The sequence below is a fragment of the Leptonychotes weddellii genome, chromosome 3 (genome assembly GCF_054177405.1).
Source record: "Leptonychotes weddellii isolate Sample4059 chromosome 3, ASM5417740v2, whole genome shotgun sequence".
NCBI lineage: Eukaryota > Metazoa > Chordata > Mammalia > Carnivora > Phocidae > Leptonychotes > Leptonychotes weddellii.
Window position 1 is genome coordinate 6,334,408 of NC_138371.1, and position 21,224 is coordinate 6,355,631.

Consider the following 21,224-nt stretch of genomic DNA (forward strand, 5'->3'; position numbering starts at 1 on the left):
CATCAGGTAGGCCATGCTTCCCCACTCAGACTGTCCTGCCAGACACAGCAAGGCTGGGCCTTTCGAAACAGCTCTGGGTTCCCAGCTCTGCACAAGAATGGAAACAGAACCTGTTCTGAGCCTCCTCATTGGAAAAGGCTGAGATCCTCAGTCCACAGGCCAAATTGGGGTAGTTGCTAGGATTCCTTTCCCATGGTCAACGTGCACAAACTATCCCAAATCTTTGCAACTTCAAAACATAACACTAGAGAAAATCAGCATTAGAGACTGCGAACCACCAATATCCATTCTCCCTAGTTCCTAGGAACAGCACCCCAATGGTATTTGGGGTGGTAAAGCAGTCAACTAAAATCCTGAAATTTCCAGTCTTTCTTGCTATGAACTATAGTTATATTTACGTTCGGACCAATAAGACTTAAGATGTTGGATGGGGCTCCCAAAAAAGCCCCTTACAGGGGGCTGAGTAAGCAGGGAGGAGTGCTCCTTTTGCCCCACCCCACTCCTTCCTCCTCCCTGGAATACCAGGTTTGATGACTGGTGCTCTAGCAGTCACCTTGGACCATGAATGACCGTGAGTATGGAAGCCACAATCAAGGATTTAAAAAAAAAAAACCCAGGTCCCAGAGCAATATGCCAGCCTCTGGGTTTTACTTGAGAAATAAACCATCTTGTTTAAGCCCCTTTGTTTTTTGTCTTACATGCAACCAAACCTAATACTGACCCACTGACAATTTTCAGGACCATTTCTCACACTAAAAGAGGAGGTCAAAGGAAAAAATAATTTTTGGCCAAGGGACACTAATCTACCACTCCTACACCTTGGGGACAAGTAAACAATCTTTAAGAAATAAACAATGGCGGGCGCCTGGGTGGCTCAGTCGTTAAGCGTCTGCCTTCGGCTCAGGTCATGATCCCAGGGTCCTGGGATCGAGCCCTGCATCGGGCTCCCTGCTCTGCGGGAGGCCTGCTTCTCCCTCTCCCACTCCCGCTGCCTGTGTTCCCTCTCTCGCTGTATCTCTCTCTGTCAAATAAATAAAATCTTTAAAAAAAAAAAAGAAATAAAAAAATAAACAATGGCTCTGCTCTGTTTAAGACCAGCTGGACTGAACTGAGTATTGAAGCTATTCTGAGTTTCATCCTCCTGATGTCATCCCTTTACCAGCAACGAAACGCGGGCGGTGATAGATTTTAGGCTACGGAGCAACAATGAGGGAAAGAGCCCACTTCTCTTCCCTTGCTTCCCAGCATCTAGGTGCTGTTCCTCCCATACAGTGAAGCATGGCTATACTGTTTTAGTTACAAAACATTCCCACTAATTAATCTCTGGAGGGAAACTCTCCTCTCGAAGGTTCCTGGTCTGGAACTGGCACTACCAAGAGCTGTATAGGTTCTTCATTCCCAGGACATCCAATGACATCCCTAAAATAAACAGCACACATCTGGCTGCTTCCAGGTTCCCAGGCTCCCTAGCATCCCAGCAAGCAGTGCAGCTTCCTCATTAGGAATTGCCTGCACTCAAGCAGGGTCAAAGTCATCTCCAGAGCTGGGCTATTTCTTTTTGCTCCACGAAACCTATCAACTAGGAGCCCAACTTCCATGGGGGATGTGCTCCTGGCTGTAACGCACTCTGTTTGGAATGTGCATGCCTGATGCTCCCGTGAGGAGTTCTACTTCCCACACTGGAAGCACAGGAGAGACCGCTTCACTCCACGGTAGCATTTCTGTCCATCATACACAGACTTTTTATTCTTATTAATAATGCAGAGGGCATTTTGTATAAAACAAATTCCAAATTCTTTATCTGATCAATTTAAAAAAGTGTTTATGAAAGGACACACTAATACCTCTTTATAAAATAGTTGCCTAAGAGAAAAACAACTATTTAAGATAAAGCCAGAAGTACTATTATCTATCCTGAAATTAAAAAATAATCCAACTTAGAACCAATGAAAAGAGAGTGAAAATTCCTTGATGTATATGCATAAACTCATGCAGATAATTACCCAAAGTGGCAACAACATCCCCCACCCCACATGCTCTTCCTACAATGTGACCTTATTTCTTTCATCAAGGATGGAGAGGGTCCCATGTTCCCAGCCTCCTGAGTCTCAGTGGGTGTGTGGGGACTTTGACAGAATAAAAGTATCACAGAAGTGACACTGTGTGACTTCTGAGTTTAGGTCAGAGATGGTGATGCAAACTCTGCTTGGTTCTCCTCTGGCGGGGAGCCAACTGCCGCCTAAGAAGCCCACCTACTCTGAAAATATCATGCTGAAGAGGAATATATAGTTCCTCCAGCCATGAACCCAGCTGAGCTCCTAGCCAACAGCCAGAATCAACTGCCAGTCACATGAGTGATCCATCTTGGCCAGCCAACATTATCGAACCTTCCCAAGATTACAGCCCCAGCTGACATCTGACCACAATCAGAGAAGGCCCCACGGGAGAACTGCCCAGCTGAGCCCTTCCCCAAAATCATGACTCATAAAATTACCAACAAAATTAAGGGGTTGTTTTAAGTAAGTTTGGAGTAATTCGTTAGGCAGCAACAGTAACCAGAACACCAACTATCTAGGGGAAAGATATCTTGTTTGGGTATGTTTAAGCCTCCCAATTAAAATAAGTAAAAGCAAACCACATACAAAACAAATACTTTAAAACTCAGAGAGAGTTAAGATAATCTGCAAGTAAGTTTATAGAAAAGGACATAACGTGGTGGTTGGAAGTCAGTGAACAGATGAGACTGTGAAAAAGAGCAGGACTGAGACAGAAGAACATTCTTGGGGAAGAGTGGTTTCTTTCCACTAAGTGGGAAATTCCTCAAGTAGAAGCAAGGTTCTTGGTTAAGTAAATGGAATGTTCTGTGATAAAGATGACTTTGCTACCCCAAATCCACCTACCCCACCCCAAATGTTTGTGTTTTAATTTTGTATTTGTTTTTATTTTTCCGGCACAAGCACACAGTGGAGTCTAGTTTGGAAGGTGTGGGCAGGCTCTGGAAGGCACATTCAGAGGGTGTGTCTGTGGTATGAGGGAAGGAGACGATCCACGAGTCAGCAGAAAGGGACAGTGAAAGGAGTAAAGACATGTGGTCAAACTTACCCGTGTTTATCTTGACCTCCACATTCCCAAATACAGAACCAGCCAGTGTTCCATAGGCTGGCAGGAAAAGCCATGGCTGCCTCCATGTCTCGGGTGCTCATGTGTTTGGAGCCTCTTCATGGTGCCAGGAGAACGGTTTAGTGCAAGACTTAGCCTTGACAAAGGTGAGTAGAAGAGGTGCGCTCAGACAGAATACCACCATGTTTTATTTAAGTTCTTTTTTATTTTCCTCCACACTGGCAAAAGTTCCGAGGGAGCTTAAAGTTTTGTAAACATTTTAACTATCCCTCTTCCCCACCCCCCACTTTTGAATTTACAAAGCAAAGGAGAGCAGGAGTCCCAACTTTTAATGGTCCCCCATCTCCTCATGCTATTTGATCCAAAAACTATATACAAGTTTGTAGCAGTCTCTGTATAGTTATTGTACATGTTTGGGAGGGAGGGTGCGAGGGAGGCAAGAAGGGATAGGGAGAATGGTGATCCAAAAGAATAAAAATAGAAACCAAATATAATCAGCCAAAACCAAAATGCTCTCAGAGCAACTCCAGCCTTCTTCAGGCAATGATGACAGAAAGAAAAGGTGCTCTACCAGGAGCCACCCGAACCACAGCACTTCTCACACAGGGACGGATGGTCCAATGGCTCCAGACCAAAGTGTGATTGGCAATTCCAGAGTGATGTTCTGCAGGGGGCTGGGGGAGGCAGGAAGAGTACTGGTTTATAAATAGGGCTTGAATACATTTATAACTGAAGTGAAGGGGTATTAGGAGGCCATGATCAGAAGCCAGAAGCAGGCTTCTCTTCTCCCATTCTCTCCCATCCCCTCCATCCCACTGCATTCTCCTGTGTAGTGGTTTCCATGGATGAAGGTCTTAAAGATGGTTAGGTTTTGTATGTTTTCTTTTCAGAAAAGGCAAGCAACTTGCCATTTCAGAATCTTTAAACAAAACCTTTTGGGGCCACAGCAAGACACACACGTAATGCTCTGAGGAACCAGATGAAATTCCGGGCTTTTATCAGAAGCAAAAGTTTATCCCTATCCAAAATGAAATTACACAAATTCATACATATGGTAAAGATCCTAGCTGCCTCTTAAACGAGACAAATTTTCAGCAGAAAGGCCCAAAACAAACTGGTCCTAGTCCTCTGAAGTAAAAATATTTATGGGAAAAATCAGTTTTTGTAAGAAAGGAAAAATTAAGAATAAGTCCTTCTCCCAGGCCATAGGGTTTCCTTTGTCCAATCAGGTTGGAGAATGCCAGGGGAGAAGTCAGCTTGCTTGGAAGTCACTATCTAATGAAGAAAAACATGAATCCTTTCTCCAAAAGGATGCTCAGAAAGAACAGGCGAGGGGTGTGCAACATCAAACCAATCCAATTTAAACTCCACCCCACTCAGGGCCTCTTTGATGCAATCCCAAAGTTAGCAGTGGCAATGCGACCTTCAGACTGGGGGCGCTCTGACTGTCTTGTTGGACACTCAAAAGTCACAGTCCGTGGCATGATGTTGCTGGTCAATGTCTGTTACCATTAACTCTCTTCATGACTGCACCAGTTAGACCCCTTGCCCTTATGGGGGGTTAAAAAGAAGAAGAAAAAGAATATAGAAAGGAAAAAAGTGACATAAGAAAGTAAATAGCTATTGGCAGATCCCAACACACTTTCTGGGACACAGCAGATGAAATCACGGCACAGTAAACAGGTGCTGCCCAAAATCAGCCTTGTTGGGGAGTAATCCCAACTGCCACCCCCAAGACACAGGGTCCGGTCCACTTATCTACAGTCTGAGATGCTCACCAACAAAAACAGTTTAAAGAATCTTGGACACAAAGGGCTAGAAGAAAAAGCCTGAGATGATCGGTTCTGTGATTTGTTGCAGAGTGATATAGAGTAAATGGTGAGTAAGTGTTGTGTCCAAAGGTGGAGAATCCATGGTCAGCAGAGAGGAGAAGGAAGGCCAGTCCACTGGCAGGTGCTCAGTAGTCATCCAAAGTCTCGATTTCACCCATATTGAGTCGCTCTGATGAAGCATTGACTGAAAACCCTGCCGGAAAAAATTGGCAATGAGTGACCACATCCAGACAACCATGGGTCTCAAATTCTAGACAGTGGGCTGGAATAGAAGTCTCTCCTGCTTTAGCATGCCATAGAGATACTAAAGAAAGGAAGAAGAAGGAAGGATAAAGGTCAGAGAGCAGTATTCTGCTCTTCCAATGAGAGATTCTTCGTTTTTATTTCTTTCTTAGGGTTCTGGTCTAATTACGTAGGGAGGGAAAAAAGAATTCCAAACTAGTGCGTTAGAGATTCCTGAGAAGAATCTGGGCTATGAGCATGTGTTAAAGCCAAGTGAGGCTGGCTAGCGAGGAAAGTTCATTCGGGAGGTGAATCTTAACAGAGATGGGGGCAGGGGAACGACAGGAATAACACATACCAAGTACTTTGTAACTACCTGACCATATGACTGTGAAATCTAAGTGTGAGTAATACGACTTCAGTCCCACTAACTATTGGGAATACATTTTTCCCACTCATTGGGTCAAAAACCTTTTCAAAGTTCTGGCTTTTGCTATTTGAGGGTAGGAGGCTTCAGGGAAGATGCACTACCAGATCCTTATAGCCCTCAGATGTTTTCTCACAGGGTAGACAGCACAAAAAGATTTAAAGTACTTTGTTCAACTCAACCTATTATAGGTAGGCTTGCAAAGGAAAGGATTTCGGTTAGCCATACTGATTAACCAAAATGCAATCTGGTTTAGAGAAAGCAGTATTCGCACCACCACCGAAGGCAGGAACAGTAAACACAAACTTTACCTAATCCCATCAGCCACACGTATGTAATTTTTCTATAACTCCATAATCAAAGACTGATAAAAAGTATTAACACGGCTTCCTTGGAATGAATGACTCCCAAAGAGCTTTCAGTTCATCCACCCTAAATGAAATCTCAAACTGTTTCAGCTGCTATTTGAATATCAAAAAGGAAACAGGCAATGCTCTCCTATCTAAAAGCAGTTAATATTACTTGTGTTCTGCCCCCTCCTTTTTGCTCTTTAAATGTTCAAGTTTTCAAACAAAGACACATTTTAAATGTACCAATAATAAAGTCTTATATAATAAAAATAGCTTATATTATATTCTTGACTCAAAATATCATTTGAAAACATAAACGTGACTATTTATTAACCAAGGAAGCTATGGTACAAGCTGCTTACAAGGCCTAAGACTAGGAGAGGCCAGGGCTCCAAACCCCAGCCTCAGCTCTACCCATCAACAACACTGCCACAACCCACAAGACCTTTTCCCTTGAAAATAATGAAAGGCTTAGTATCCATATTTGGAAATAACAGTTCAATTAGGTAAGTATTAAAACTTAAAAACCAAACAGCCTATGAAATGAGCTATTACTCTATTCTGAAGCAAGGTTTTGACTTCACATGTATCTCAGGAACAGATGAACTGTGATAAAAATGAGCTATATGTGATAAAAGCAGAAATGTAATAAGAACACAAACGGGGCGCCTAGGTGGCTCAGTTGGTTAAGAATCTGCCTTCCGTTCAGGTCATGATCCCAGGGTCCTGGGATCGAGCCCCGCATCAGGCTCCCTGCTCAGCAGAAAGTCTGCTTCCCCCTCTCCCTCTACCCCTCCCCACTCCCGCTTGTGCCCTCTCAAATAAAAAAAACTTAAAAATACACACACAAACAAACTTAAATTTTAATCATGCAAACACAGGAAAAAAGCAGCAGCCTGCCCCCTCCCCCCAAAAAAAGTTACTTGTTCATGACTGCAGTATGTGGCTTACTGGGCTAAGCTTTTAGCAGACACAGTCTCACTGACCAGTCATAAAAGCACGTCTACTCCACATTTGACAGACGGGAAAGCTCTGGGATACCATGAAGTACAAGGCAATAAGGAGGATTTAAGCCCACTGTGCCTGGCTCTAAAGACTACATTCCGTTATTAGGATCAGAACTGACTACGTCTCACTTGCATGATTTCTTAAGGTTTGAGAGGCTGTAAAGTATGACAGGAGGAAAATGCCATTGTGCATGGACTATTTATCATATCCAAGTAATGGACGCTGGTTCACACTGGCACCTGGTAGCTCTAATGACTACAGTAAGACACAGAGCACAATGGAAGTGATGGATCATTAAAATGAGGCTGGGCCTCTCTGATGGTCTGTTTTAGAAGCAAAGTTCTCTTTTGATCAGTGACTACACTTTCTCAATGGATGCTTTTGGATCAAATTAGAACGGTCTCATTCTGTGCTTGGCAAACTGACTGGTGGACATTTATTAATTTTTCTCAATCTATAAATCAATTAAAAGTAGTAATAAGTGGAAATGAGTAGTAAGGGGCAGAAGTTAGTAATTATCAGAGGAATTTTCAGAGAGAGATCTAGTTGAGCAGAAATTTTCATAAAAAGGTCCAAGCCTACACAAGTGAGTTTTCTCAATATTCTGTTCAACTTTTACTTCCCTTTCCCTTATATATTTTTCTGTTCCTTCAACATACATACATTCCTTAAACTCTATTCCTAAAAAAACCTCTCATTCCCCTGAAGAGTGTTTTAAGTCCCTTTCTTTCTGGTGTCTGTAATAGGGATGGAGTCAGATTGAATATTCAACTCACAGAGCTTTACACCTCACTTTCAGAGGAACATTTTCCCTGCAGCCTACCCTTCCAGTGCCACAGCTGAAGAGCAACAAGGGCTTCTTGGCCAGAATCCACACCCAGAATTTCAGGGACACTTGTAAATCTGTATTTACCCACTTCTGTCAAAACTGGATAAAATGTTAGACTGGTTCCATCTACTCTTAACATAAATTTCTAAGACAGACAAAATAAATAAATAAATAAATAACAATTCTGAGGCAGAAGAAAACAGAATTTCACCAGATCTCTCTCTGTTCCCAAGCCAGCTTTCGGGCCCCAGTTCCAAAGGGCAATCCTCAAAGTTAGGTTTCTGTTACTGACATTTTGTTTTCTTCAGAGTAGGAAACCTATGAGGGAAGGCAGGGACCCTACGGAGGGCAGGGTAGGATGGCAATCCCCCTCCTGCTGTGCTCTCTGCTCTTTCACAAGGGCATCTCCACTTGAAGTCTCATAGGCATTTCACATTGAACCCACCCAACATACTTCAACTCCGTATCATTACCCCATAAGCCTGCTCCATCTTCCAGGGTTCATCCTTTCAGCAAAAGGCAACACTACCCATCCTGCTGCCCAAACCCTTCCATTCCTCTCTTGTCTTGCCAATTCAGTCCCCTAAGTTTCTAAAACCCATCTAACTCCTCTCCATCTCTAATGCCAAAACCCTATTCTCCAGGCCACCAGGATCTTTCACCTGGTCTACACTGCAGCCTCCTAACCACTCTGCCTCCTGCCTGGGCCAACATCCCAACCTGCCATCTTTGCCAATATAATCATTCTACTCCGGACAGCATGGTTTTTAATACTCTACATTCATAAACAGAGAATCATTTTAATTTCATCATTGTCTGTGAGGCTGTTGGGCCAATTTAAGAAACACAAACAGCCTGCAACTGCTTTGCCTAGACTGTTTATTATTCCAGAAACACCACTGTCTGTCCTTCCCGCCAGTCTTTCAAAGCCCCAGTTCTGGTGTCACCATTTCCATGAAGCTGCCTTGTGTGAAGACTCTGGTTCTCAACGCCAGACGAGAATAGTTGTGGCTAACAGAAGAGTGGAAGGAAAACAGGCCTCCTCTGAAATCCCAGCCCCACTGCTGAACAGCTGGGTGACTTTGGAAAATGTTCTAAACCCTCAGGGCCTTGGTTTACTCGTTGGTAAACTGGAACATGATCTCATAATGCAGAGTGACTCTGAAAATCACAGGTATATATACACATATGTAATGGGTATCAGCAAATATTAGTTGTTTGAATACCTGATTGGATTTATGGTCAGCTTCTATATAAATCAGCATTTAAATTTTTACAACTTTTCCTTTTCTCCATTAGCATTATTTTCCAACTAAACTGAAAGGCCTTCTAGGGAAATTCCTATTATATATGAAATAAGGCTTCAAAGTTTAAAGCACCACACAGTATAAGTAATTACTTCTCTTGTTCCCTATAGCATATGAGGCATTGCTCTTGTACTGATGGGCCCAGTAAATATTACCTACTTCGAAGTTGTTTAAAAACATTAATTTTATGTAAGAAATATTTCCCTTGATGAAAAACATTCCACCAGGAGACTCACATATAATACTGCTATAACCTGCACACCTCCAACACCCACCTGAGACTAGGCTTTTGCTCACCTAGTAAACTGGGATCTGCTCGGACCATCTTCTGTTTTTTCTTCTTCTTGCCACTTTGTACGGCCTCAAAATTGGATTGTTGGTTGTTGCTTTGATTGGTCTGAAATACTGAATGGAGTGCACTATGGTTCATTCCCCACACAGAGTCCTGTGAGATAAGATGTCACAACTGAGGTTACACAGTGGATTCAAGTGTGGCCCACTCTAAGAAAATGGTTGATTGGCCCTCACCTTATCAAGCATAAGATTAAAAACAGAAGTCTTATCATGGATTCTGGTAATAATGAAACCAAGAAGAGTCCACTAAGCCACCCTTTCCCTTCATTTAGATTCAGACATCCCATTTAAGCTCTGGGCCTCCAAAAGGCCCATCCTGGTAGCTCCAGGTTTTCATCCCATTGTGACAACACAGCCGTCAAAACCTCTCTGGTATACATGGAGTCCGTACCATCTACTAGGAAATTAAATATACAACAAATAATCACCAACAGACCTCTGGACTCCAGCAATTTACACCCCTCACCTACCAAAGCATGAGGTTCCTCTGTCTCTGAGCCCTAGGACAGAAAGAACAGCCTGCAGACTAGCTGGCAGCATGTTATCAAACAAAATTAGTATCATGTACTTTATTCCTATGGGCAATCCTAGAAGAAATCTGGTCCCCAAATATCCATACACTTTCTACCAACTGGTTCAACTATGAAATAGTCTACCAGCCATTTACACTTACCTGTTGCTCTTATTAGAGCAATTCATTTTAAACTGGGATCAGATTCAATGAGCTAGTTGCAGGCACAGGTAGTGGTAGTGGGAAATGAGGAGGAAGAGTGGAGACAGCACTGTGGAAGGACGAGCCTGGCTACATGCCCAAGTGCACGCATAGTGGGCCCCAACTTCCAATTTCAGCACACAGGGGCAGCCATTTCATAAATGTAAAAACTTTCTGTATTGCTATACAATGTCTTCCCTTCTGATTATTTTTCCTAGTGCTGTTTATGTTGACATTTTTCACTTAATCCCTGTTAGCCCATCTACTCAAATGGATTTTATTTTTATTTATTTTTTTTAAAGATTTTGTTTATTAATTTGACAGAGAGAGACACAGTGAGAGAGGGACTACAAGCAGGCGGAGTGGGAGAGGGAGAAGCAGGCTTCCCCGCTGAGCAGGGAGCCCGATGCGGGGCTCAATCTCAGGACCCAAGGATCATGACCTCAGCCGAAGGCAGACACTTAAAGACTGAGCCACCCAGGCGCCCCAAATGGATTTCAAATGCCATGTACTTCACTATATCTTTTATATCCCCAGAAATGACCGCTATAACAAAATTATCTCTACCAGAATTATAGAATTAAAGGATATGAATATTCTTAAGCTCTTCGTGAGCTTTGCCATCTCATCTGTCAGAAAACTTGTAGAACTGATCCTCATTATTCACAGATATACATATTTGCAAATTCACTTACTGGCTGTAATTTATTTATAACCCCAAAATCAAAACTTGCAGTGCTTTTATGGTTTTCCTGAACACGCCAATGTCCAGAGCAGTGAAAAATCTGAGTTGTCTGAGGAACACATCCCCAGTTGAGGTGGAACAGGGCAGTATTCTGCCCTCTTGTCTCAGTTCTCATATAGTAAACAAGCATCTTTTTCAGTCTCCGTAGTGTACTGATGTTCACATTTTATGCTTGTTGGTGCTGTCACTGTTTAAAATGGCCCCCAAGAGGAGCGCCTGGGTGGCTCAGTCAGTTAAGCATCTGTCTTCAGCTCAGGTCATGATCCCAGGGTCCTGTGATCAAGCCCCAGGTTGGGCTCCCTGCTCAGCAGGGAGAGTCTGCTTCTCCCTCTCCCTCTGCCTCTGCCCCCGCTCTCTCCCTCTCGTGCGCACACGCTCTCTAATAAACAAAATCTAAAAAATAAAATAAAATGGCCCCCAAGTATTAAGTACTGCCTGGTGTGCCAAAAAAATGCATGTGCTAGATGAGCTTCACTCAGGTGTCAGTTCTAGTGCTGCTGGCCATGAGTTCAATGTTAAGGAATCAACAATATATTAAATAAGGCATCTTAAACAGAAACACGCATAAAACAAAGTAACATATTGACCTGCTGACAAAAATGTGATCAGAGGTTCCAGAAATCTAACTGGATGTTTTCCCTGGAGCAATAGTTCAGTATTCGCTAATTCAGCTTTAGCGGGGCTTTACAAAACATAACTACCACAAATAATGAGAACTGATTGTACCTTTTACATCCCCATCAACAACATTTGACATGTCTGGCATGCTATGGTATTGTCAATATTGGGTACAGTGTATTATCCTGAGCACTCGAAATTTAACATTTGTAGGTTTTAACTATCCAAAAAAATGTACGGGTCTGTGACAAGTTGGAATTTGCAATTTGAGGCACATATACGAACCAAGGAAAATGCAACTAGTATGCCTAACAGAGAATGATTTCGTTTGCTATTTGGGAAATTCGCAAAAGTCTCTGGGCATATCATTTGAAATCTACCACATTTTAAGAAGCTATGGTCATGTGATGTACAAAAACAGTATCCTTTGTTTTAATTTTCATTTCTCTGGCTGCTCAGTACTTCAAGGTATTACTACTCACTCGCAGGGCTACGGCACCAACGCCACTGCCTCGTACCTGCTGTTGCTGCTGCTGCCGCTGGCTGGCTTTCTGTTTGGCGCGGCGCTCGAGGAACTGCTTGGCAAACTCCTTGGCCTCAGAGGTATCTCCTAAATAGGCCCTAATATAATCATGGACTTCATAAGGAGATTCTACTTCTTTCAGGAAAGAAACAAAAGTGGGAACTGCAACATGAGAGGGGAAAAGACATAAAGAGTAACAATGAAATATCACATGCAAAGACTCAGCGTCAGTTTTTATTATACTGTCACACCTACTGCCGACTCTAATGATGCAAACTTGAAAGGTATGCAGCTACTGTGTTAAATATTCTTTAACCTACTCTGCAGAGAGAGAAAAAAAAAGCCCACTGTCATTGCAATGCCCCAAATTATCTCAAATAGCAGAGTCAAAGACATATCACGCATGTTTAGTTTCACTAAACGCTATGTTGGTAAAAACTGCATGTTACGTTGACTAAAAACAACTGCTGGCCTAAGACAGAAGTTATCTGGAAATTCATTCTTTCTTTCCTTAAATTCAATCAATATTTATTAAGTGCTATGATGTGCGTCAGGCACCATGACAGATACTAAAAATACAGCCGTACCCTCCGGGAACTTTGACTTCACTGAGATATCATATGTTTAGAGAGGAATTAAATGGAATATGCAAGCAGTGTGGTACAGCAGAAAAAGCACAAGTATCAGAGTTAGACAGACATGGGTTAAAATCCTGACTCTGAAATTTGCTCGCTGTGTGACCTTGATGAGTTATTTAACCAATCTGAGCCTCTGTTTCCTAATTTATAAAATGGGGATAATATCACATTGTAAAGGTATCTTATGAAATTACTGCAAAAATTAAGTAACTGGAATAACCTATGCTAACTGCTAAAAAGTGCCTAGCACATGATAGGTGCTTAATGAATGGTAGCTGGCCATTATTTATTATTATTTATTATTTTCCCCCTGGCTCTTTCAGACCATAAGATACTGTTACAATGCTGCAAAGGAATTCTTCCATTCTTTTACTATTCTGTTTTTATAAGATCCTTGGTTTTAGTTAAGACATTGGAAGTGGATAAGTTCAAATCAGCCTATCAGTTATAGGAATCCAAATCTTCCACACCAAGCTGACTGGTCTCTGGTTCAAACATTTGGGGTCAGGGCAGAGATTCACTTCCATCTAAGGTAGAGAATTCTCTTTGTGATCAAGTAACAATTAGCAAGTTTTTCTTCAAATTGCACTGAAACCTTTTCATTTCCACTCACTGGTCCTAGTTTCATTGTGCATAAAATAAAGTCTACTTGCTCTGGCACCCCCGCCCCCAAAAGCAGGAAGGGAAAGATCACCTCAGCCTTCTCTTGCCCAAGATGACCTCTGTCTCCACCATGAGTTACCTTTCTTTGGACTTGGCCTGGCTGGCTATGTCCCCCATAAAATGACCTGTACGGAACTATGACCTCCTCTGTCCTGCACATTTACTAAGACAGCCTGAGATTCCACTTACTTTTTGGCAACCACTGAGAACCTATTTGAGTACAATACTACAGGACTTTTCTCACAAGTAGTACTTATAATACTGTTAAAGAGTCAAGTTCTTATGGTAGATACAGGATTTGATCTCCATTAGCTTTCACCTCCTGAGTTTTGGCCCATCATTCCAACCTGTCAACCTCTTTGTGGGTCCTGCTCTGCCATTCCACATGCTGGGTTTCCCTCCCCAATTCTTACCATCCAAGTTATTTGCCGTATTAAGGGCATGAAGCATCTGTTCACACCACTGGGTAAATCCATCTTGGGCTTTATTTACTCCCTGAAAGAGCTTCAGCAACTTTTCTTCTTCTTCTACTTTCTTATTCTGCCGGTTAGACACACCTACAGATTTACTGAAGCAAAACAATAGGGCGATATTATATTCCCAGACACTGTTACTATATGATTATACGACAACACCATAAACAGATAATGTCCTGGCAACACCGGATGGCTGTCCAGTAATCCAATGCTTGGGTCCAAAAATGAATTAAAAAAAAACAACTTCAAATATTTGGATTGGGGACGGGGGAACTTAATATCCTCTTACAAACTAGCCTCAGCTAATACATTCACATTTGTGAAGATATGGCTTCTTGCCAGAGAAATGATTAAATTCTTCCAACGTGCCCTTTGGTGAGTTTTTAAATTTTGCTAAGCCTCAGTTTACTCATCTGTAAAATGGTACTAATACTTCTTTGGGTTATCATAAGGAATCAAGATACTGTATGCAAAGGCCTAGAGCACAGTGCCTGGCAAAGATGCTCAATAAGCTCACAGTTGTTTAGAGTCCTATTCTTAATACTTTAGACCCTCCAACAAGAAGAAACAATATGACAACACTACCATTTATTAAGTAGTTACTATGTGCCAGGCACGTCACTAACTACTTCGTGTGCATTCAATCTGTACAACTACACCCATGAAGTCATCATTATTATCTTCATTTTACAGATGAGGGAACTGAGGCTCAAAGAGGTTCCCTCTTGCCCAAGGTCACACAGGTCACACAGCTAGTAAGTGGCAGTGCTGGGAACTGAGTTCACATATTTATCATTAAAACCCATGCTCATTCATTAACACTGCATACTGAGGAAAGAAAGACAAAGGTGAAGTGTAACTAATTTGTCATAAAAATATATAGGTTTAAGGTCATTAGAGAGGTGTTTATAATACTCACTATAGTCTAGCTAACTTAAAAAAATATAAATTTAGAGAAAAATGCTAAGATCTAGAGAGGATCTTGGAGAAATGTTCAACAACAAAAATACACTATTCCTAATATTTATTAAGTGGTTACCATGTGACAGGCAATGGACTAAGTGCCCAGCAGTACGAAGAGTCCCTAGTAATAATACAGATGTGTTTCCATGGGGTAGAAAGCAATCACCAAACTACAATCTCCCATGCTTGGACACAGATGAAAATAAGCAAAAACTAAACAACTATCTTTCCCTGCCCACCCAGTATCCCAGTCCCCACATGCCCCGTCCCCCAACCCTCCAAGAAGCATAGGTTTGATCATTTTGAGCCCTACCTGAGACTGGCGTTGTTTTTATTTTTATTTGTAGAATTCCTAGGTCCCACCTCTTTGACTGCATCATCCCAGAATCCCATGTTGGAGTTTTTAGTGTCAGCATTACTCCAGATACTACTGACTAGGTCAGATGCCCACTGGTTAGGGGGGCCAGTATTTATAGAGCCCCAAACAGAATTCCCAATGCTGGTGTGCAGGTTGGAATGCTGTTAAAGAAGAAGAGACAAATGATGCGGTTAACAATACTAAAAAGAGAGTCCAAAGTCAGAAAAGAGAACTTCTAACACCAATCCATTCAATGAGTGCTTAGCAAGATGAACCCACCGTATTGTTCCGGGCTCTGTTCGGCTGCTGGTGCTGCTGCTGCTGCTTCTGCATCTGCCTGGCTTCTTCCTGCTGTATCTCCAGGAGCGACTTGGCAGTGCCTGCAGGTTTGCTGACAGTCCCCCAGCCAGAGAGCTTCTGCTGCTGCTGCTGCTGCTGCTGCTGGAGAGCTTTCATCAGTTCCCTCTGCTGGCGCCTCTGCTGTTAACAGTAAGCTAGCTTAACATTCTGGTTTTCGAAAATACTAGTTACTACGATCCAGTACGGTAAATGGAATGCAAATAAGTAAGAGCTATATGAAGTTAAACACACGAAAGGGTTAGCTACTTTGTGGCAAATAAAGATGTAAACTGCCAGAGGTACTAAGAGAGAATAAAAAGATCAAAGGCAGAATTACTTCTTAAAAATTAAGTAGTACTTTTCGTTAGGCACAGAAATGAAATACATATGAACTTCCTAAAGTCCTACCAAAAGGACAGGAAAAAAATATACTGTTATAAAGTATAAACCCATAAGGACAAAAAGAACAGTATAGATCCCTAAAGGCTGAAAAGCAGACAAATAACGATACCCAAGGGAATAGACCCAGTAAGTTGAAACCTAAGTAAAGGAAGCTCAAAAATAGGCCAATTCATCTAGAAAACTCAGTAATTAGAAGTGTGGGTAATAGAGGGAAAACTGCCTGAAAGTCTTGTAAAAAGTAACAGGAAGACCCCAGACTGCCTCCGTAACCTGATGCAGTTGGGCCGCTGTTTCTCTCCCTAGCAGAAAACGGAAACATTCCTCTTTAGAGAGATTGAGCCAGATCGGTGATTATTCTGTGGGGAAGGTGACCCCCCAGCACAAAAGAATACACCTATAGATACAAAGAGATGGGAGGACTCCCCCAACAGAACAGCTCTGCCAGAGATCATTACAGCGAAGCCCATCAAGGTGTTGTATATACAGAACCTCCAATCCTATATATGAACAAAGAGCTCTGGATCAACAAACATTTGACCTGAACTTCCAGGATGAAAGCCAAAGACCAAATCAAAAAAATGAAATTCAATGGAAAAAGAAACAAGAGAAGGGAAAATGGGGACTAGCTTTTAAAAAACATACTAGTAATTTTAGAGAGGTAAGATGTGAATTCAATGAAAGAGTAAGAGGCTATAAAATGAAACACTAAGAGAACAAACTAAAGACTCAGAAATTCTAAGTAAGATCACAGACATTACAGTTCAATAGAAGAATTAAAACATAAGATCGAGGAAATACTCCCATCAAAAAAGGTAAAAAGAGATTAAAAATAGGAGAGAAAGTATGAAAAAATAAAAATCAGTCCAAGAGGACAACATGCATACGGCAAGAATTTGAGAAAACAGAACAGCTGTGCAGCAAACTAAGACCATCCAGATTTGAACAGGTTAGGGGCTCACGCAAAGGCTACCTCCAGGAAAAGAAGGAAATACAATTAACTTAGGTTTCCCTACCTGAGAAATATCTACTGAGTAGCATTTTCTACCTCTTGAAGAGTGTAGGAAAAACTTAACAGTTCAAAGAGAATTAATCAAATGAAAATACAAAGGAGGTGATTATTCACTTTTTTTTTTTTAGATTTTATTTATTTGACAGAGAGAGGCACAGAGAGAGAGGCAACACAAGCAGGGGGACTGGGAGAGGGAGAAGCAGGCTTCCCGCCGAGCAGGGAGCCTGACGCGGGGCTTGATCCCAGGACCCTGGGACCATGACCTGAGCCGAAGGCAGACGCTCAACAACTGAGCCACCCAGGCACCCCACTTTTTTTTTTTTTTAAGATTTTATTTATTTATTAGAGAGAGAGAGCACAAGCAGGGGGAGCAGCAGGCAGAGGGAGAAGGAGAAGCAGACTCCCCGCTGAGCAGGGAGCCCGGCACAGGGCTCTATCCCAGGACCCTGGGATCATGACCTGAGCCGAGGGCACACACTTAACCGACTGAGCCGCCCAGGCACCCAAGGTGATTTCACTTCTGACAAAGATGAACAAGCCAAGACCCAGGATTCCAACTCTGATGATCACTAGTATTTTTTCATTCAGAGGAGACCAGAAATAATGGAACAGTTTCTAGTCTTGAAGGGAGCAGTTATACCCTGCTCTGCATCTACCTGTTGGTAACCTTTTAGAAAAGAAACAATTTCAGAGAAAGCGGTCTCTTTTTTTAGAGGGTGGGAAATAAGGTAATTAAGGTGAAGAGACAGTATCACCCATTGGTAAGGTCAAGCATACTACACAGTGAACATGCACAGACAACTCCCCCTTCTCTTTGTGTAGCCATGGCCTTCAGTGAACCACACCACCCAGATCCAAAAATGAAAACTTGCATTCTCAAACAAACTGACTGCTCTGCCTCGAGTCATAGCCACATAACACACTTTCTACAAGACTCTGCTACCTCATGCCACCTTTTCAGAGACCTTCCCAGATCACACTACCTGAAACTAGACAATCACTACCACCAATTTTTATCCATCTCCCCTCAACCCAAGGGCAAGCTTTATAAAAGCAGAGAATTTTGTCTGTCTTAGACTCAGCCATATCCTCTGACTATAACTGAGCCAGTGTCAGCAAGTATGTGATGGACAGATGGACAGATGAATTAATATGGTACCTTAATGGCATGCTGAACCAAACCATTTTACTTATTCATTTTCTTTTGTCAGGAACTATATTCTTCCTTTTTCCCCCTTTATTTCACTCTTCTATATCCTTCTTATCCTAATGATAAGCTACAGGATATAGACTTACAAGCAGAAAGACTTTATTTCTGTCATATTTAAGTTTTTCTAGCTAGTCAGAAAACCCAACACCCTCAGAAGGGAAAAAAATGTATTCTGCATTCTAAAAGTCAAATTTACAAGAAGGATATCTGCATAAAAACCATAATTCTGAAAAACCCATGTACTTTTATTTATGAGCTACTTCCTCAAGAGTTTCAACGAAATCTTTAAAGTAAAGGAACATTCATGTTACCTAATCTTAATGTTATTCCTGTTACAGGCTCAAGAGTTTAATAATGAACATCCAATTCAGACACACAGCAATTCTGACAATAATCATGATCTTTACTAACCACTCACCCATAATGCACACCAACTATTCTGGAAGACTATTTGACGAGACCACTTTTACTTTTAAAATTTACCTCTTCTCGAAGCTGCCGTTCTCGTTCCTCTTCTAGTTTTTGGATTTCAGCCAATGACAGCGTTGCCTGGGACTGACACGCTGTTGTATTGGACTGCTGGCCCCATGTGGAAGAAGAGGGAAGCTAACAAAAAAGGAAGGCAGAAGAGTTTGTGAGGAAATGTGCTCAGGAAACAGAGGCAATATTGCACATTTATGTACAGGCAGAATATTCATATTTCCTTTAACTCCTTCTACAACATTCAATTCAAATTTCCTCCTACAATCCTTCTGCATTTTAGAATTCTCCCAGTTTGCTTTTTAAACTTTTTTTGTCACAAGAGGCACCTGGGTGGCTCAGTCGGTTAAGTGTCTGCCTTCGGCTCAGGTCATGATCCCAGGGTCCTGGGATTGAGCCCCACATCAGGCTCCCTGCTCAACGGAGAGTCTGCTTCTCCCTCTCCCTCTGCTCCTCCCACCCACTCGTGCTCTCGCTCTATTAAATAAATAAAATCTTTAAAAAAAAAAATAGAATTTTTTAGGGCACCTAGGTGGCTCAGTCAGTTAAGCATCTGCCTTTGGCTCAGGTCATAATCCCAGGGTCCTGAGATCGAATCATGCATTGGGCTCCCTGCCCAGCGCGAGTCTGCTTCTGCCTCTGCCCCTCCCCACTGCTTGTGCTTGCTCTCTCTCAAATAAATAAATCTTTTTTTATAAATAAATAGATTTTTTTTGGTCACTATCACAAACCTAAGATTATTTTAGAACTTAAAATATACACAATACACTTTTATTTGATCTACCATTTTGGGATTACAAATTTGTTACATCCGGCACTGACACATACAGCAATATACAGAAATAAGCGAAAAGAAGTAAACAAAAGAATTCTTAATCCAAGGAGGCAATAAAGGACATTATATGCTACTTTCTAGTGAAAGGTTGAAGAACAAGATTTCTGAAGAGAAAGCCAAGGTGGGGAGCTAATGGAAGATGCCAGGCATAGTTCTTAATCAGTCTTTTATGAAAAAGAATCACTGTTAACCAGGCTGTAGCTTCTAGTCATGAGCACTAAGCTGTTTTTAATCGATAATTCTATTTTTCCTATCCTTTAAAATTATTGACTAAAATAGAGTATAAATATTTGGGTCCTGAATACTTTAATGTTTTCAAATCCCTGTTTATTCTAAGGGAATCTCTTGGTCTTCTAGGCCAGAAAAAAATACACTTTAATTTTGAAATATCCTGTGGCTCTTAACAAACAAAAATAACAAAACTTGGGCGCCTGGGTGGCTCAGTTGGTTGAGCGACTGCCTTCGGCTCGGGTCGTGATCCTGGAGTCCCGGGATCGAGTCCCGCATCGGGCTCCCTGCTCAGCAGGGAATCTGCTTCTCCCTCTGACCCTCCCCCCTCTCATGTTCTCTATCTCATTCTCTCTCTCAAATAAATAAATAAATAAAATCTTTAAAATAAATAAATAAATAAAATAACAAAACCAAATCTAACAAGACTTGAAATATGTTTAATAAAAAAAAATACATGAACATGGATCGAACAAAATGCCCAAGAAGCCCAAAGAAGAATGGCTCTACAGCAGAAATCTCTAAACCTAGAGCTGATTGATAAGGGCACAAACAGTTTAAACTGTCACTAATATTACCAAATGAGTACTGATATTACCTTCAGCACTACAGAACATCATCGATCCTTAACATTTGGGGGCTAATACAATAGGTAGTAGGTGCATGTCTCTCAAAATGCACCCCTGCTATAATGGGGGAGAGGTGAGGAGGGAAGCTGAGAAAGACTGGGGACCAGGCAGGCACTCCTATTATCCACAGGAAATGACACATTGGAAGGCACTATCAAAATCAAATAAGGCAGCAGATCTCAAACCTGGCAGCATCATCTGGGAGGACCTGTAAAAATGCAGATGTGTTGGTCCCACACTCAATGACAGAAGATCCAAAGGTGAGGCCAGAGAATTTGTATACTTTATAATTCTGATGCAGACATTCAGCCAGGAGCTCCCAATGTTGTCTAAAAGCCCAGTAGATGTTGTCACCCTAGCCTACCCCAGGAAACAATCTGCAGTCCTCTTCAGAACCTCAGCCAGCAGCAGGAAGAGATGCACCTTCCCCACCCCACCCCCAAAAAATGGCCCCTTCCCCTTTCAGGCACCTCTGAGATCCTTCCCACTGCTATGCCAAAATATACTTCACTGGCCTCTCCCCTCATGACTCACAGGTCTGCTCTTTGGAATAATGCAGAACAAATCTGTCTTCCTCACGTGACAGACAAATGTCTGCAGATAGCTATCATTTTCCTTAAATCTTATTTGAACATAGAAAATAATATCCCATTGTTCCGTAAACACTGCCTCAGAACATTTTCCAATTCAACCAACATCCTGTACTGCCCAGAGAACTGCAGTTTATCAATCATACTTTTCAGAACAACTCACTCCCAAATCAGAAAAAAATAGGGAGTTTGGCACATTCTGTATCCCCTGAATGCCTATGAATGCCTAATATCCTTCAGTGATTTAAGAAAATTTACTATTTTTTTCTGCCCTCATATTGCTACCTTATTTTCAGCACTATTTTTTATTTTGAAAAACAACTGTTGTACTTCTAGTATGGTAGCACGAGGTGCGCT

At 41.8% G+C, this 21,224-nt stretch overlaps 1 protein-coding gene across 7 annotated transcripts in view; it reads right to left on the reverse strand.

Moving 5' to 3' along the window:
• Positions 1–3,285: 3,285 nt before the first annotated feature.
• Positions 3,286–21,224, reverse strand: part of GIGYF2 (GRB10 interacting GYF protein 2) — a 137,192-nt gene continuing 119,253 nt past the window's right edge. For 5 of the 7 annotated variants that reach the window (XM_006739590.3, XM_081813382.1, XM_081813381.1 and 2 more), the window contains 7 exons: positions 18,589–18,711; positions 15,425–15,625; positions 15,101–15,306; positions 13,762–13,916; positions 12,043–12,209; positions 9,393–9,540; positions 3,286–5,145 (listed from right to left, as the gene is read on the reverse strand). In XM_006739590.3, coding sequence (XP_006739653.2) covers positions 5,078–5,145; positions 9,393–9,540; positions 12,043–12,209; positions 13,762–13,916; positions 15,101–15,306; positions 15,425–15,625; positions 18,589–18,711 — 1,068 coding nt within the window. In that variant the 3' untranslated portion in view covers positions 3,286–5,077. Of the gene's footprint in view, positions 5,146–9,392; positions 9,541–12,042; positions 12,210–13,761; positions 13,917–15,100; positions 15,307–15,424; positions 15,626–18,588; positions 18,712–21,224 lie in introns of those variants that run through there. The other 2 variants (XM_081813380.1, XR_014143328.1) reach the window with 2 other exon arrangements.